At 34.7% G+C, this 17337-nt stretch overlaps 1 protein-coding gene across 2 annotated transcripts in view; it reads left to right on the top strand.

Moving 5' to 3' along the window:
* GAS2L3 (growth arrest specific 2 like 3) overlaps positions 1-14422 on the top strand; it is a 53389-nt gene extending 38967 nt beyond the window's left edge. Inside the window, exons 7-11 of one of the 2 annotated variants that reach the window (XM_033220914.1) lie at positions 3602-3665; positions 4290-4428; positions 8444-8551; positions 9711-11019; positions 12057-13458. In XM_033220914.1, the coding sequence (XP_033076805.1) occupies positions 3602-3665; positions 4290-4428; positions 8444-8551; positions 9711-11019; positions 12057-12061 (1625 nt within the window). In that variant the 3' untranslated portion in view covers positions 12062-13458. Of the gene's footprint in view, positions 1-3601; positions 3666-4289; positions 4429-8443; positions 8552-9710 lie in introns of both variants that reach the window. The other variant, XM_033220913.1, reaches the window with a different exon arrangement.
* The last annotated feature ends 2915 nt before the right edge of the window (positions 14423-17337 follow it).

The raw sequence follows: 17337 nt of genomic DNA, 5'->3' as shown, positions 1-17337 counted from the left end.
GACTCAAAAAAAAAAAAAAAAAATTACTATCTTAACCATTTAACCATTTTAAAGTGTATTAGTTTCTTTTGTAGTAGCATAAAAATTGAGATATGCTGTGTACATAATGTAAAATTTATAATTTTAAAATGTACATTTCAGTGGTTTTTAGTATATTCACTATGTTGTACAATCATTACTACTATCTAATTTTGGAACATTTCTGGAAAATCTATACCTATTAGCAATTAGTCCCAGTTATTCTCTTCCCCCATGCCAAGGCAAACCCTGTTCTCTGTCTCTAGGGATTTGCATATTCTTGATGTTTCATGTAAATGGAATCATACAATGTGTGGCCTTTTGTGTCTGTTTCTTTTACTTAGCACAGTGGTTCATTTATGTTGTAGCATATAACAGTATTTCATTCCTTTTTATGGTAGACTAATATTCCATTGTATAGCTATGCCATATTTTTTTAATCCATTAATTCAGCTAGTGGGCATTTGGATTGTTTCCACTCTTTGGCTATTATGAATAATGTTGCTCTGAACATTTGTGTACAAATTTTGAAGTAAACATTCTTATTTATTTATTTATTTTTTTGAGACAGAGTCTTCCTCTGTCACCCAGGCTGGAGTGCAGTGGCACAATCTCGACTCACTGCAAGCTCTGCCTCCCGGGTTCATGCCATTCTCCTGCCTCAGCCTCCCGAGTAGCTGGGACTACAGGCGCCCGCCACCATGCCCAGCTAATTTTTTGTATTTTTTAGTAGAGACAGGGTTTTACCGCGTTAGCCAGGGTGGTCTCGATCTCCTGACCTCGTGATCCGCCCATCTCGACCTTCCAAAGTGCTGGGATTACAGGCGTGAGCCACTGCGCCTGGCTGTAAACATATTTTTTAATTCTTTCAGATATATGCCTAGGAGTGGAATTTCTAGGTCATATGGTAACTCTGTTTATCTTTTTGAGGAGCTATTTTCAAAGTGGCTGGACCATTTTACGTTTCCACCAGCAGTGCCCATGTGTTCCAGTTTCTCCACATCTTTGTCAATACTTGTTATTGCCTGTTTCTGTTTTTATTATAACCATGCTAGTGGGTGTGAAGCAGTATTTTGTTGTGGTTTTGATTTGCATTTCCCTAAGGACATTGAACATCTTTTTATATGCTTATTAACCACTTGTATAACTTCCTTGGAGATTGTCTATTCAAATCCTTTGCCCATTTAAACAATTGGGTCATTTACCCTTTTTGTCAACTTGCAAGAATTCTTTATATATTCTAGATACTAGGCCATATTAGATAGGATTTGTAAATATTTTCTCCTAGCCTTTGGATTATTTTTTTACTTTCTTGATAGTGTCCTTTGATATATGAAAATTCTAAATTTTGGTGACTTTTTTTTTTTTTTTTGCTTATTCATACTTTTGGTCGTCTAAAAATCCATTGCCTAATTAAAGTCATACATATTTTTAACCTATATTTTCTTCTATAAATGTTACAGTTGGTGCCTCTTAGTTTTAGGTCATTGATCTATTTTGAGTTAGTTTTTGTATATGGTGGGAGGTAGGGGTTCAAATTCATTCTTTTGCGTGTAGATGTCCAGTTGTGCCAACACAGTTTGTTGAAAAACCTATTCTCTCCTTATTGAATTGCCTTAGCATCTTGTTGAAATTATTTGTACATAAATGTATGCGTTTATTTCTGGACACTCATTTCCATTCCATTGATCTGTACATTTATCCCTATGCCAATGATACCCTGTCTTGATTCCTGTAGCTTATAGTAAGTTTTGAAATTGGGAGGTGTGAGTCTCCAACTTTGTTCTTTTTCTAGATTGGTTAGGCTTTTCTGTGCCTTTGGAGTCCCATATTAATTTGATCATCAGCTTTTCCATTTCTGGGAAAAAAAAAAAAAAGGGCTGTTGTAATTTTGATAAGGATTACACTGAATCTGCAGGTTGATTGGGGGAATGTTGTCTTCCAATCCATGAACATGAGATGTCTTTAATCTTTTAAAATTTCATTCAACAGTGTTTTGTAGTTTTCAGTGTACAAGTGTTACAATTCTGTGCTTAGGTTTACTTCTAAGTACTTTGTTCTTTTTGAAGCCATTTTAAGTGGAATTATTTTCTTCATTTCATTTTCAGACTGTTCATTTCTAGTGTATGCAACTAATTTTTGTGTGTTGATGTTATCTCCCACAACTTTGCTGAACTTGCTTATTAGCTCTAACAGTTATTTTGTAGATTCTTCAGGGTTTTCTTCTATACACAGGATTATGTTACCTGTTTTTTGTTTTTTTGTTTTGTTTTTGTTGCTTTGTTTTTTGAGACAAGGTCTCACTCGGTCACCCAGGACTGGAGTATAAGTGGCATGATAATAGCTCACTGTAGTCTTGAACTCATGGATTCAATTCATCCTCCTGCCGCAGCCTCTTGAGTATCTGGGATTACAAGCATGTGCCACCATGCCTGGCTAATTAAAAAAAAAAAAGAAAATTGTAGAGACAGAGTCTCACTTTGTTGCCCAGGCTGGTCTCAAACTCCCAGCCTCAAGCAATCTTCCCGCCTCAGTCTCCCAAAGTGCTAGTATTATAGGTGTGAGCCACCATGTCTGGCCTATGTTATCTGTTAATAGAGGTAGTTTTCCTTCTTCCTTTCTAGTCTAGATACGATTTATTTATTTTTCTTGCATAAATGTCATTGCTACAACCTCCAATACAATGCTGAATAGAAATAATAAAAGTGGACGTCCTTGTCTTTTCCTGGTCTTGAGAGGGAGACTTAAAATCTTTTACCTTTAAGAATGATAATGGCTGTGGGTTTTTCCTAGATGCCCTTTATCAGATTGAGAAACTTTCCTTTTTTTCCTGGTTTGTTCAGTCTTTTTTTTTTTTTTTAAAATCATGAAATGGTTGGATTTTGTGAAATGGTTCTTTGTCTCTTGAGATAAGATAGTTGTGTGTGTTTTTTCTTTACTCTGCTAATAGTATATTGCATTGGTTGATTTTCTTATATTGAACTATTTCTGGCATAAATGACACTTGCATGGTATATAATCCTTTAATATGCTGCTGGATTTGGTTTGCCAGTATTTCATTAAGGATTTTTGTATCTATATTCATAAGACATACTGGGTTTTAGTTTTCTTATGATGTCTCTTCATCTGGCTACCTTTGGTATCAGGGTAATGCTGTCATCCTAGAATGAGTTAGGAAGTACTTTCTCCTCTTTGTAAGAGTTTGAGAAAGGTGTTAACACATAATTCAATGCTAAAGATAGCTTAAAATAAAATTGAGGTACTATATATCTTTTAATGGTATCTTTTGTTGAAAGATCTGAAACATAAGCAATGTTACTAAGCCCTCAATTTTTTAGACTTTAAATGCTGTACAAATAAAGGTCCATGGTAATTTTTCATTCTGTTCTTGTTAGCTGGGTTTTTTTAAAACTAATTTGTCGAAGATAGTAGAAAAAATAAAAGTACCTTTTCTTCATTTTTTCTGAACTAGTAAACCCACTGTCTTCATTATTTTTTTTTATTTAACTCTCTTCTTCCATGCTACAAATATGTTTCCATACCTAATTTTGCTGTATAAAATAAGTGGTTTTATTTTCCACAGTTTTGCACAAAGATCCAAGACAGGTGTATCTTTGTCTTCTTGAAATTGGTCGAATTGTGTCAAGGTATGTATTTCACCATATTTCAAAATTTCAATGTTATAAACATTTTAAATCTACTGAATTTTAGAACACTCTTTTCTATAAATTAAAAATTGCTTTAAATTAATTTGCTGTTTTTTGTTTCTTTATCAACTTTGTTCTGTTTGCATGAGCATATGTAAACATCTGAGTTCTCAGTATAGCTTGTCTTCGTTTACTGTTAAACTGCATTTACTGTTCAATTTTTTAGATTAAGGATAGGGTAAGAGCATGTAGTCTAAGGCAGTTGAAGTCAAAGCAAGTCCTCTGATCACAGAGAGGATCTGGCAGAAGGCCAAGGCACGGTGTCCCCCATACCTACTTCAGTTCTGTCTTTACTCACCAGCTGATTTGAAAGCCATCTTTCAGGATCCCAGGTAGAATATTGAGAGCATCCTGCAACCCAAATATGTGCTATGATGTGAGGATTGTAATATAGATATTTTGCAATCTATGAGACATTGAACAGCATTTTCAAATATCCCAGTGAAACAATTGGTAGAAAAGGAGCATATAGACTTTACTTCAGAAAGAAAATCTATCTTGATATGCAGGCAAGTACCTGGGTCAACTTTGCTTGAATAATCAGATCTCCTGGTTGGTTTTCAGATATGGGGTTGAGCCACCAGTGTTAGTAAAACTTGAGAAAGAAATTGAGTTAGAAGAGACCTTGCTTAATACTTCTGGGCCTGAAGATTCCATCACCATTCCAAAATCGTGCTGTCAGCATGAAGAGCTACATGAAGCTGTAAGTAGTTGCCATACTTTCTTTTGACCATAATACCTGGAAGTCTCATAGTTTTAAGCACTTCTAGTTTGCTACAGGTGATGCTATTTTTAAAAGCAAGTATTTCTTATTCAGAATGTAAACCAGTACTATTCTCCATTCTCTGATGAATTCAGGGCATTATATTTTAAAGGTGATTTGTTATTGCGTGTATATGATGAGGAATAAATGTGTAGTTGAGGAGTGGTGGGGCAAATTGATTGGAGCTCATCATGAAGAGCACTGTAGGCCACAAGAATTCATTGATTCTTTTTTCAGTCTGGTAGTATTGTAATCTGATTTGCAAATTATAAGGAATATTCTCATGGTCATGTAGAGGTTATATTGGTTTTATGGTAATAATCCAGGCATAAGATGAGAGCTTGAACTTGAGCAGCAGTTATGGGGATGAAGCAAAAGGAACAAATAAAAGACACATTTAGGAGGAATTGTTAGAAGAATTGACAGGAATTAGTGACTGATTGTGTAAGAAAGAGAGAATCCAGGGTGATTTCCAAGGTTTCTCTAAGTAGATGGAGAATATAGGAGGAGAGAAAGTTGTGAGGGAATATTGATGGGTTTTTTTTTTTTTTTTTTGAGCATTCTCTCCTCCAGAATATATCCAAACTTGTTAGATGATAGGTTACAACTGGATAGTCTTCTTAACTTTATCTGTTCATTAGGTAGAAGTTAATAGAATATTAACTTCCTTGGTTTGTGGGTCTTCTACAGTGACTACAATGTGAACAATGAAGGTGAACTGACCATGAACATTTTCTGCTTAGACTGTTGTTTGGACTGTAGCATTTTATGAAAGTGTGAAATACACAAAATTAAGAAATAATGAATAAATCATTACTAATAAACATTTTTAAAGTATTGCCTTGATTGTTTTGTTTAATGTAATAAAAGTCTATAGTAAAACTATCAGATAACCTTGCAAGACAGATTAAGAACATGTCAGAATGGACTACTCTTTTATCCGGCCAAAGTATCTACCTATATTATGCTATTGATGTGTGTGTGTGTGTGTATATATATTATATATATAAAATATATATAATAATTGTCAATATCAATATGGGAAGCAGACAGAATGCAGTAGGTAGAAAATAAAATTTAAAACTCATATAACCTTAAAGAATGATAATTAAATAAAAAGGAAACATTGGAAAAATATTTGTATCAAGTGGAAAATACAGTGTTTTCATTTCCCTATTATATAAAGACCTTACACAGTTTGATAAGAAAATCATTGCAGTAAATAAGTGGGCAAGGTCTGTGTTCACACAGGAAAATAGTGCAGTGTCGAAACCTGCAGATAATCAAGGAAATCAGATTGTAACAGCTATGAAATACAATTTGCCCCATTAGCAAGATTTTTTAAAATTATGAAGCCTGGTGCTTTTAAATTCTAGTAAACTGTATTTAGGGTTTACTATTGGCAATGGAAAATGACGTAAACTTTTGAAAAAGAAATGGACAAATATTAAGAGCTACAAAAATATTACTTTTTCATTTTTATTGTAGCTGAAGAGGGAAAAAGTAGCATAAATTAAAGTGTTTATTGCATTAGGACTTAGAATGGTGAAAAATTGAAAGCAATGTAAATACCCTCAAATAGGGCAATGGTTTGGCAAATTAGGATTCCTAATCTTAACAGGATAATCATTGTGATCATAATGAAGAATATGTAGCAACAAGAAAAATTTATTTTGTGTAAAATATGTATATACAGACAAACTGTACAGAAATGAGAATGAAAATAATAGTAATATAGTACCTTTGTAGATTATTTTTATTTCCTTAGCTATTTCCTTCAGTATTCTAATGTAAATTATGTAATAAAATCAGAAGAAATCATTTCTTACCTACAGCTGTTATTTCTTTTAGGCTCATGCCTTGTTCTGATTGTGGGTTAGTGCTGATTTGTACTGCTTAATATAAGTGAACTTCAGGTATCTTAAACAAGGAAAAGATATGCCTTCTTACATCTACATTCTTGTTATGAAAACTAAAAAGAAATATTTCTCTAAATATATATGTGCTATATGAATACGTTCAATGTCTATCTGTAAATATGTGATCTACAGATATCTTTGTTGAAAATAAGGAACAATTATTATCTGATTCATGATTTAGGGTCCTGTTACAAAATATACAACTGCAATTCTGTATACTTAGGAAATTTTTACAGACAGAAAGTGGTGACTAAAAGATATTATCTCCTTTCAGATTACTTTGGTTAACTAATGTATCAACATGGTTCTAATAACTGTAAGCCCTTTCCCAGAGTTCAGTTTATTTTTCACCATTTTGTGCGCATGATGTGTATGTTTGTATGAACGTAGATGCACATGTGCACGTGTGCATGTGAACAAGATAAACTTGATTGGGTGACTTATGAAAATCAGTTGTATTTGTTTATAAGCACATTATTTTGTTAAATACATGATACAGGAAAATAAATTCTGGACCTTTCTTATCAGGCCCTAGTGAATCCACAAGTCTTCATTTGATTTAGGTAGATATTTAAGACAATCATATAAGTTTCTATTGGTGCTCAGCTAAATTAGGCCTATCTAAAGAGACTCTCTTTAATATCATGCCTAAGTTTAGTTATATGAATTCGTTTTGATAAATTGTGTGTGGCAGTAATTGAGAAAAACATTCATGACCTTCCTTTTTCAAAAACATAATTTTAGGAAAAGCCAAAATATTTTCCACAGTGGCTGATGTGTGACTTTTTTCAGTCATAGATATTTCAACAAATATCTTTACTTAATATATTTCTATTTCCATGTTCTGAATATATAATTCTTAAATTTGTTTTTATGTTTACTGCAGTTCTACTATTTAAAAATATTTGTAATAATAAAAAATTCTGTAAGCTTCTTGACTGGCTGAAGTAGAGTTCCCCCATGCCAACTCCTATTTCCTTAGCAGGCTATTGAAACAGAGCACTTTTAGAGAAATGTACCTTGAATTGAAAATTTTAAGAATTTTACCTAGTCTTGAGAGAATAGATGTGAATATGTTTCTGCCAATTTTAATAATAAATTTGAGCAAATCTAGATATTTCCCCCACAATATTAGTTTAGTACACTGTTAAGGGACAAGTGAAAATTTCTACTTAGCCTTTATCTGACTGGCCTGTCTTTGATTTGACATGTATTATTAACTCAGGGCTTAAAACAAATTCAAGCTTAGTAACGAACTCATATGTTTCCCAAAACTCAACAAATGTGTTAATTGACCTCACTGTGTTATGTGTTCGAAGATTAAGGGTGGATGGGAGGGAGGGAAGGAGAGAGAGAAAAAAAAAAGAGAGAGAGAGAGAGACACTGAGAGAGAGAGACAGAGAGACACCAGCTAGGCTGTTTGGATCTGAAACCTGGCTCCGCTACTTACTAGCTGTATGATCTCAGGCAAGTTTAACCTCTTTGGTAAAACTGGGAAAAATAAGAATTTCTTTTTTTTTTTTTTTTGAGACGGAGTCTCGCTCTGTCACCCAGGCTGGAGTGCAGTGGCCGGATCTCAGCTCACTGCAAGCTCCGCCTCCTGGGTTTATGCCATTCTCCTGCCTCAGCCTCCCAAGTAGCTGGGACTACAGGCGCCCGCCACCTCGCCCGGCTAGTTTTAAAAATTTTTTTAGTAGAGACGGGGTTTCACCGTGTTAGCCAGGATGGTCTCGATCTCCTGACCTCGTGATCCGCCCATCTCGGCCTCCCAAAGTGCTGGGATTACAGGCTTGAGCCACCGAGCCCGGCCCAAGAATTTCTTTACCACGAAGTCGTGCTGGAAAGATTGTGGCTTTTATGTTAGATTAGCAATGTCTAATCTCAATATTTGTTAACAAGCACAGGAGAAGCGGTTAAATCATTGAACCTAGAATTTTTATCTTTAAGTTTGGTTTTCCTTGGCTATCATATAATATTGCACTTTAAAAAAATGCTTTTTGTAACAAGCACTAAATTTTATTTATTCATCATCTTAGGTTAAACATATTGCTGAGGATCCTCCTTGTAGTTGTTCTCATCGATTTTCTATTGAGTATTTATCTGAAGGACGGTACCGACTAGGGGATAAAATACTCTTTATAAGAGTAAGTCCATTATTTACATTTTATTTACACATAAATACTGTTTTGAAATTGGATTTATTGCTTTACTAACTTTTTGCTCCCCTTTTACTTTTAAAAACATTGGAAAAGATGCTATTAATGGAAGGATTTCACTGTACAAGGAAAATGGAGTAATTCCTTTCATGAGTATATAATGAATTTAGGTAACCACTCATCACACAGCAAACAACTAACTTCAGGATAGCTAAAATTATTTAGACAGTGAATATAATAGGGGAAAAATCCTTGTATACCTCAAGGAACTTATTTCTCAAATTTTCTTAGAAAAAGGAATAATTTTCCATCATAAGAAGAAAAAACAAAGCATCTAATAAGATTGAGTATCCATAGTAAAAAAAAAAAAAAAAAGAACTTTACAGTTTATAATAAGACAAGCCTTGGACATTAAACAGAAAATATTTTTCTCATTGACACAGAATCAGTATGTATACCAGTATGCTGATACTATTTTCATTTCCTTCCTTTGTCCCATCTACAGTTGATTAATTGTTCCTTTTTCTGGTAAGGAGATTGAAATTTCACCTGTTCATCATTCTTTCCATTTCTCATACAGAAGCTGTCTTATTTCCAATTTAGGAAAATAATATAAAAGTATTTAAAAATATAATTTCACCATCCATATTTTCTTCTATTTCACGTATTATTATTACCTCCTCAGCCCCACCTAGCTCATACAGAAACATTTGCATGCATTTTCTTTTAATTAGCTTTCTGTTTTAAGGCAGTATGATGTGGCAGTACACAGAGCATAGGACTTAGAGTTAAAATTTGTGGGTAATCTCATACAGCTGTGCAGATTTGCCTGCTGAATGGACAGGGCCCTAAAACCCAACTTGCGATATATTGGCAGAGCCAGGATATCTTATTTTTAGGATGCAAGTTATATGTAAATACCTTTCTTACAAATAGGAAGATTTTGTATCGTTAGTTGCATAATTCGATGTGAGTTAAATTTATTATATTAATAACACAAGAAAGAAACTGTCAATTTGTAGTGAGGCTGTTGGCAAATGCTCTGAATTTCATAGATCACAGACATCACATATTGTAACTGCTAATGAATTGTAACTGTAAATCTCACAGTATTACAGCTTTACTTTTTATTTTCCTTTGGGGGCAGATGCTTCATGGAAAACATGTCATGGTTCGCGTTGGTGGAGGCTGGGATACGCTTCAAGGATTTTTGCTTAAATATGACCCCTGTCGAATATTACAGTTTGCCACACTAGAACAAAAAATTTTAGCATTTCAAAAAGGAGTTTCTAATGAAAGTGTACCTGATTCGCCTGCCAGAACACCTCAGCCTCCTGAAATGAATCCTTTGTCAGCAGTTAACATGTTTCAGAAACAAAATTCAAAACCCAGCATGCCAGTTAGTATTCCAAAAAGCAAAGAAAAACAGGGACATCCACCAGGTGCATTGGTGCCACCATCTTCACTGAAAGGAGGTAATCTGGGCCCTATGTCAGTCCGTTCTAAATTGCCACATTCTCCCGCAGCATCGTCTCATCCCAAGCTCAAGTCTTCAAGAGGCATAACAAAGAAACCTCAGGCTCCTTCAAACAATACATCATCTTCACTTGATTCATTAAATCCAGTAGGTAAAAATACTTCTTCACCAGCTTTACCAAGAACTGCACCTTGTATATCTGAGTCACCGAGAAAATGTATTGCATCCCCCAATACCCCTAAGGCCAAGGTTATTCCAGCCCAGAATTCAACAGATCTGCCTGAGTCCACATTTTTGCCAAATAAGTGTTCTGGAAAAACTCAACCTAAGTATTTGAAACATGATCATATTTCTTCCAGAGATAATGCAGTATTTCACTTAGCTGCAAATTCAAATTCATCCTCAAAGTGTCCTAAGCTACCTAAAGCAAATACACCTGTAAGACCTAAACCTTCTTTCCAGTCCTCTGCAAAAATGACAAAACCCAGTTCCAAAAACATAGCCACGGGTCTAGGAACACAGTCTCAACCATCGGATGGTGCCCCACAAGCAAGGCCAGTCCCAGCACAGAAACTTAAATCGGCCTTGAATGTAAATCAGCCAGTTTCTGTGTCCTCAGTTTCTCCTGGAAAAGCTACACAGAAATCAAAAGATAAGAATATAGTTTCAGTTACCAAAAAGCAGCCTCAGAATAAAAGTACTTTTCAGAAGACAGAACCCAGCTCCTCGAAGTCTCCTGGCAGAACCCCACTGTCCATCGTGAGCCTTCCCCAGTCTTCTACCAAAATACAAACTGCGCCAAAGTCAGCACAAACTGTCGCTAAGGGCCAGCATTCAACTAAAGGGCCTCCCAAAAGTGGCAAAACCCCAGCTTCAACCAGGAAACCACCCTTATCTGTTAAGGATGCAGATAGTGGAGATAAAAAACCTACTGCAAAGAAAAAGGAAGATGATGACCATTATTTTGTCATGACTGGAAGTAAGAAACCTAGAAAATAAATACATAGTCATTATAAAAAAAGAGAAAAGGAAGAGTGAATGTGTTAGCTTCACATCTTAAAAGTTTCTCCTGTTTGTGTCTGTCTAGATAGGTGCAGACACTAAGGATAGTGAGGATGGAGGTTGGGATGAGGAAAGGGTTCATCAGAATTCACATATCTGAATTCAGAAGGAGCCCTTCTGAAGCAAACAGTTGTAAAATCACTGCAAGGTTTTTATTAATAAGAGACATGTATATGATTTTCAGTCTATAGCATCTTTGTTAACATCTGCCTGTTGCAAGAAATGGAAAAGTTACTTAACACTACAAGAATTTTAACAATAGTTGCTCTATTTTTGAATATGTATTAAATATGGAGTTCATATACCTGCTAATATCAACGATGGTGCTCTATTAGTTCATTGCATTTTGGTTTAAAAAAAAAAAAAGCAGTGGTTTGGCACTTGTCCCACAAAAGGCATCTAATTTAATGTTCTGATGATCAGAATTGCCTGATCCAACAATACTAAGTCATGACTGCTGCTGACTAGCTTGGCATTACTCTGTGTTAGGTAGAATTCTTATTATTTATTTTTTTTAAGCTTTCCAAATTGGAAGGAACTGATTGTTTCACGTGGCTTATATTTACATTGGTAATATTTTGTCAGCAATATTTTTGGTAAAAAAGAAAAAAAACCCAGCAAATTAACTTACTGAAGTATAAACAAACGTTAACAATTTTTTACATTATCTATAAAAACTTAGACACCTTATATTTCACATGTTGTGCGATGTGACAGGGGAAACTGGTTCAGTAGCTTTTAGCATATTAAAAATAATTTTTATAATGTAATTTCCTATAAGTGTAGATCTGACATTTTATATTACAATAATGTGAAACATCAGAATTATGTTTTAACAACTTTAAAATTAAGATGATACTGAAATAATTTAGTTATGCTATGTAAAAATTCTATCATGAAATTATTTTTCTCTAGATAGCATAATACCAATTTTAATTAATTTCTTCCAATTAGGTTAATTTTCTTTAATAAAGTTATGCTGCCTTCAGTTTTCCAATGGCAAGTAGACAAGATATGTTCCAGGTTTTCTGCACTGTAGGCACACGCCCTCAAGAGGCCCATCCCGATCATGTAATGACTGCATAAACTCCATCGACCTAAGGTGATACTTGTAAATAATTTATTTTTAAGGGATGGTGACTATTTAAAAATTGTTAATGTACTTTGAGAAGTTTTAAGAGTGTTTTTAATAACTTTACAGTATTGTCAATTATAGGTTATTCAGTATTCAGGTTTGTGTTTCTCTGTTTTAAACTAAAATGTGTTTTCTAAAGAAAAATATAATAGTTTACACAAATGTACAATCATAGAATAAGCATTTTAAGCTGGCTACTAATATTCTATAGATTACAAAGCAAGAAAATGTTCTATAAAGATAAGTGATCTTTTGCCTTAAGAGTACAGATAAAAAACAAAGATGTGTGCAGGCAAAGATCAGTGCAAGGAAGAACTGATGCTTCTCTTCTTTAAAGAGACAGTCACCAAATACTTGGTTTAGCTCGACTATTGACTTGGGCATTGAGAGAGATGATAGATACATCTTTGGAAAGTGAAGTCAATGTTCAAGAGGTGCTAGAAGCTTTACTTTTTAGTGATCAGAAATATTTAATGCATCGTTTCAGACAGGAAGAATTCTATCAAGTATTCCCTTATGAAACCAAATAACACTTCTTCATCAGTAACTTTTAGAACTTAAAGCAAAAAGTAATTGAATTGTAGTCAACCTATGAATCCTAGTAGATTTTACAATATGTAATTTATGTTGTTTACAGTATAGAAACACTAAGTTTTGTGTTGAATGTGATCAGGAATAAAAGTATCCCACAGGCATCTGACACAAATTCCAGAATTAACCAAAGAATTGTTTATTTGAGGTCGGGCAATCCCAGCATTTTGGGAAGCCAAGGTGGGTGGATCATGAAGTCAGGAGTTCAAAACCAGCCTGACCAAAATGGTGAAGCCTCTTCTCTACTAAAAATACAAAATTAGCCGGGCATGGTGGCACATGGCTGTAATCCCAGCTACTCAGGAGGCTGAGGCAGGAGAATCGCTTGAACCCGGGAGGCGGAGGTTGCAGTGAGCCGAGATTGCACCACTGCACTCCAGCCTGGGCGACAGTGAGACTCCATCTCAAGAAAAAAGAAAAAAAAAAAGGTTTATTTGAATAATTGGAAGTCAGTTTATACATTACTATTTTTCAACAGTAGGGAATTTCTCCAATTACATTCATGTTGAATGAATTTTTATTTATATATAGCTTACCCTTCCAAAATAAAAGTGGGTTTAGTTTTGTTTTGTTTTCTTTTTTGAGATGGAGTTTCGCTCTTGTTGCCCAGACTGGAGTACAGTGGCACAATCTCAGCTCACTGCAACCTCTGCCTCCTGGGTTCAAGCGATTCTCCTGCCTTAGCCTCCTGAGTGCTTGGGGTTACAGGCATCCACCACCAGACCCAGGTAATTTTTTTTGTATTTTCAGTAAAGATGGAGTTTCACCATGTTGGCCAGGCTGATCTTGACCTGCTGACCGCAGGTGATCCACCTGCCTGGGCCTCCCAAAGTGCTGGGATTACAGGCATGAGCCATCACGCCTGTCGAAAAGTTTTGTTTGAATAAACAATATCCGAAAGACAATTAGTTTCTTCATATATATTTTGAAATTCTCCTAGAGAGCTAGTGTTTCTAATCATTTTCACAATTTAAAAACAGCTTTTACATTGTTGAAGTTGGGAGAACTTTCCATCTCTTCTTAATAACAGTGCAAGATATTATAAATTCTTTTCTGTGTTTAATGTTTAATGAAATGAGTATTAAGCTTAAATTACTGAAGTACCTGGGAGAAGTAATGGTGTGTACTTTCAAAAAAATGGAAAATGTTTTTATTTTTATTTGCTATAATTTGTTAACATGACTGATACGTAAAATTAAACTTTGGAGCACGATGAAATGCCGCTTATTTTTACCTTATTTGGGCTTAAAGTAGGTATTTAACGTCTATGTCTTCAAAATGCCTTGATAAATTAGATAACCTCTGACTTTACTGTCCATATGGAGTTTGCCATTTTTTATGGATAAGAGAATTTAAGGAAAAATTACTTTTCTTTCTTCAGTCTTTTTATATCTATCTGATTTAAAATCTGTTACTTTATTAAAAGGCTTCAACAGGTTGTTAGGATGTAAGAATACATCCTAACAACCTGTTAGGTTCACCTAATGACCCCATTTGAATCCAAATTTGTGTATATTCTTTTCTTATGCCAGCAGTATTTGTATACTGTTTTAACTTACGTTTGTTCTCTTGAATATTAAAATTTAAACATATATACCAAGGTCTCAGTTTATTTTTTGGAGTATTCTGAATACACTCTGATCACTTAATTCATGTTGGAAATTGCATATAGGAAGCGCTTCGTTCATAATTTGAGAAGAATACTATTTAAAATGCTTTCTTTATATTTGTGGAATTTCTTTCCCTGCACCCAGGAGATTATAAGGCTTTGTCATTAATCAACAGTATTTGTTCCCCAGGTTGTTGTATATGCTCTGGATGTTTGTTCCAGAAAGACCAGACTCACGTTTAATAATCTTTGAGATAATAGAGATAATTTGTTGGTTATCAAGGTAGAATTCTATAGATCATACAAGCATCGTGTTCACCAAAGATGACTGATAGTGGGAATTTCCAATTTTCAATTCCTGTAATCCTGTTTTAATTTCACACTTTGATACAGTGAATATATTCTTGCATACTCATCTTTTTCCTATATTCATGACCAGAGCAATTATAAAAAGCAGTTAATTTCATATATATTTCCTGTGATATTTCCAAAAAAGGAAAGAAAAACAGCTTAGACAAAATTTTAATTGTATTTTCCTAATCCTTTGTGAATGTAAAATTTTATAACCTAAAATTCATTTTATGAAATTTTGGGTAACATTGGGAAAGTTAGTTAGTTAGTTAGTTAGTTAGTTAGTTAGTTAGTTTTATTGAGACGGAGTCTAGCTCTGTCACCCAGGCTGGAGTACGATGGCACGATCTCGGCTCACTGCAACCTCCACTTCCCAGGTTCAAGTGATTCTCCTGTCTCAGCCTCCCCAGTAGCTGGGGTTACAGACGTGTGCCATCACGTAGCCTGGCTAATTTTTTGTGTTTTAGTAGAGATGGGGTTTCACCTTGTTGCCCAGGCTGGTCTCGAACTCCTGAGCTCAAGCAATCCACCCACCTCGGCCTCCCAAAGTGCTAGGATTACAGGCGTGAGCCACCGTGCCTGGCCTGGGAAAATATTTAAAATGTGCCAGTAAGTCTGAAAATATAAAGGCACACATTTTATTAAATTTAAGCTGTTTTCTTACACTGTTTTGTTCTTGTAGAAAAACACAGTAAGACTTGAGGAAATAGTACATGCAAAGATTTAGTTATAAGGATATTAATTATAGAATATTAATATTGGTATAGCCATAAAATAACAGTCATTAAAAACATTGTAGACAATGACTTATCTTAAAAGTAGTACATATGGTGATGAAGTGGTTTGCTTTGAGAGACTGCAGTGATAAAACATTATTATGTAATATTTCTTCTGCATTCAGCCAGGAATAGCACAGTACTTGTTACATCGTATATGGGCTCAATAAAGGTTATCTATTAACCTCTTGTGGGTAGTCTTTTAGTGTTTCATATCATACATTAGTATGATTTTCTTAAATTAGGTAAATTATTATTGGAATGAACAAATAGAATAGAATGAATTAGAGTTGTGTATGACTGTTGAGGACTTCTAGTAGTGAAATGTGGCAGTGTTAAAACTAGTTAATCTACTCAAACCATCGTTTTTATTAATACCTACTGATCTCTATTCTGGAAGATAGAGGAATAAGACAGTCATATTCAAGAACCTTGGATTTATATAGCACTTTGCAAGTCACAAAATACTTGTAATTACATAACATGCAATCTTTCCAATAATTCCATGAGATGGGTATTATCATTAGAATGTAAGCACCAGGAAGGTAAGAATTACATCTGTTTTGTTTACTACTGTGCTCCCAAAGCCCAAACTAGTCCCTGGCATTTGGTAGGCATTCAGCAACTCTTTGTTAATAAATGAATGAACTCCCTTTTTACAGGTGAGGAAACTAAGGCTCAAGAAAGTTGTTAGTCAATGTAAAAATACCTACTGGGATAGATTAATTGGATTTTATTTAAAGGATTTTTTTTAAAGCTATTTATACTTTTCCACAAAGTTGTTGAGTTGTTCTCCATGTTAATATCCAGAAATAGGACTTATGTAGCATATTTAAAAAACATCTGATCTATCACCTCTCGCTTTTTCTTTATTTCTTGGAAAAATCTTTGTTTTTGAATTACCCTTTATTAAATATTGTAAACTTGAAGATTTAGAGATTAGCATATTCTTATATTTTCTAGTTTAATATTTATAAATCACTGTGTACAAAGCATTGTTCTTGGAACAATGAAATATTGCATTCAGTCCCAGGACAATACAATAAAGGTGCTCTGTAAATATTTGGTGGATAAATGAACTAGAAAAAAGTTAAATCTAGCACAAAATGCTTATGCAGTATTGGCAATTAAAACAAATTTTTTGACAGTGCAATGGAAATAGACATTGATCAAAGTTACTGTAAGTAACCCTAGAACCTCCTTTAAAAAAAAAAAAAAAAACGTTTAAAAATAAGTGATTGTCCTCTGAGCAGGTTTCATATGCTTCGCCCAAAAGAAAAAAAAATGTAAATTTCTCTCACATAGCCTTGAAGATGTGATACAAAGTTGTATTATGTAGATCTCTTTAATAATTCATTGTACCATGCTAGACATGCCAGAGTCCAATAACTAATGGTTGAATAATAGGTTCACTTGTGGTGTGTATTGGAAGGGGAGTGAAATGTGACATTTAAAAAAATTTTTTTTTTTTTTTGAGACGGAGTCTCGCTCTGTTGCCCAGGTTGGAGTGCAGTGGCGGGATCTCTGCTCACTGCAAGCTCCGCCTCCCGGGTTCACGCCATTCTCCTGCCTCAGCCTCCCGAGTAGCTGGGACTACAGGCGCCTGCCACCTCGCCCGGCTAGTTTTTTGTATTTTTTAGTAGAGACGGGGTTTCACCGTGTTAGCCAGGATGGTCTCGATCTCCTGACCTCGTGATCCGCCTGCCTTGGCCTCCCAAAGTGCTGGGATTACAGGCTTGAGCCACCGCACCCGGCCTAAAATTTTTATTTTAA

This window comes from Trachypithecus francoisi, unplaced genomic scaffold (assembly GCF_009764315.1).
Source record: "Trachypithecus francoisi isolate TF-2019V2 unplaced genomic scaffold, Tfra_2.0 Lachesis_group11, whole genome shotgun sequence".
In the NCBI taxonomy this organism is placed as follows: domain Eukaryota; kingdom Metazoa; phylum Chordata; class Mammalia; order Primates; family Cercopithecidae; genus Trachypithecus; species Trachypithecus francoisi.
Note: the sequence above shows the minus strand (reverse complement) of the source record. Positions and strands in the feature narration are given on the sequence as shown.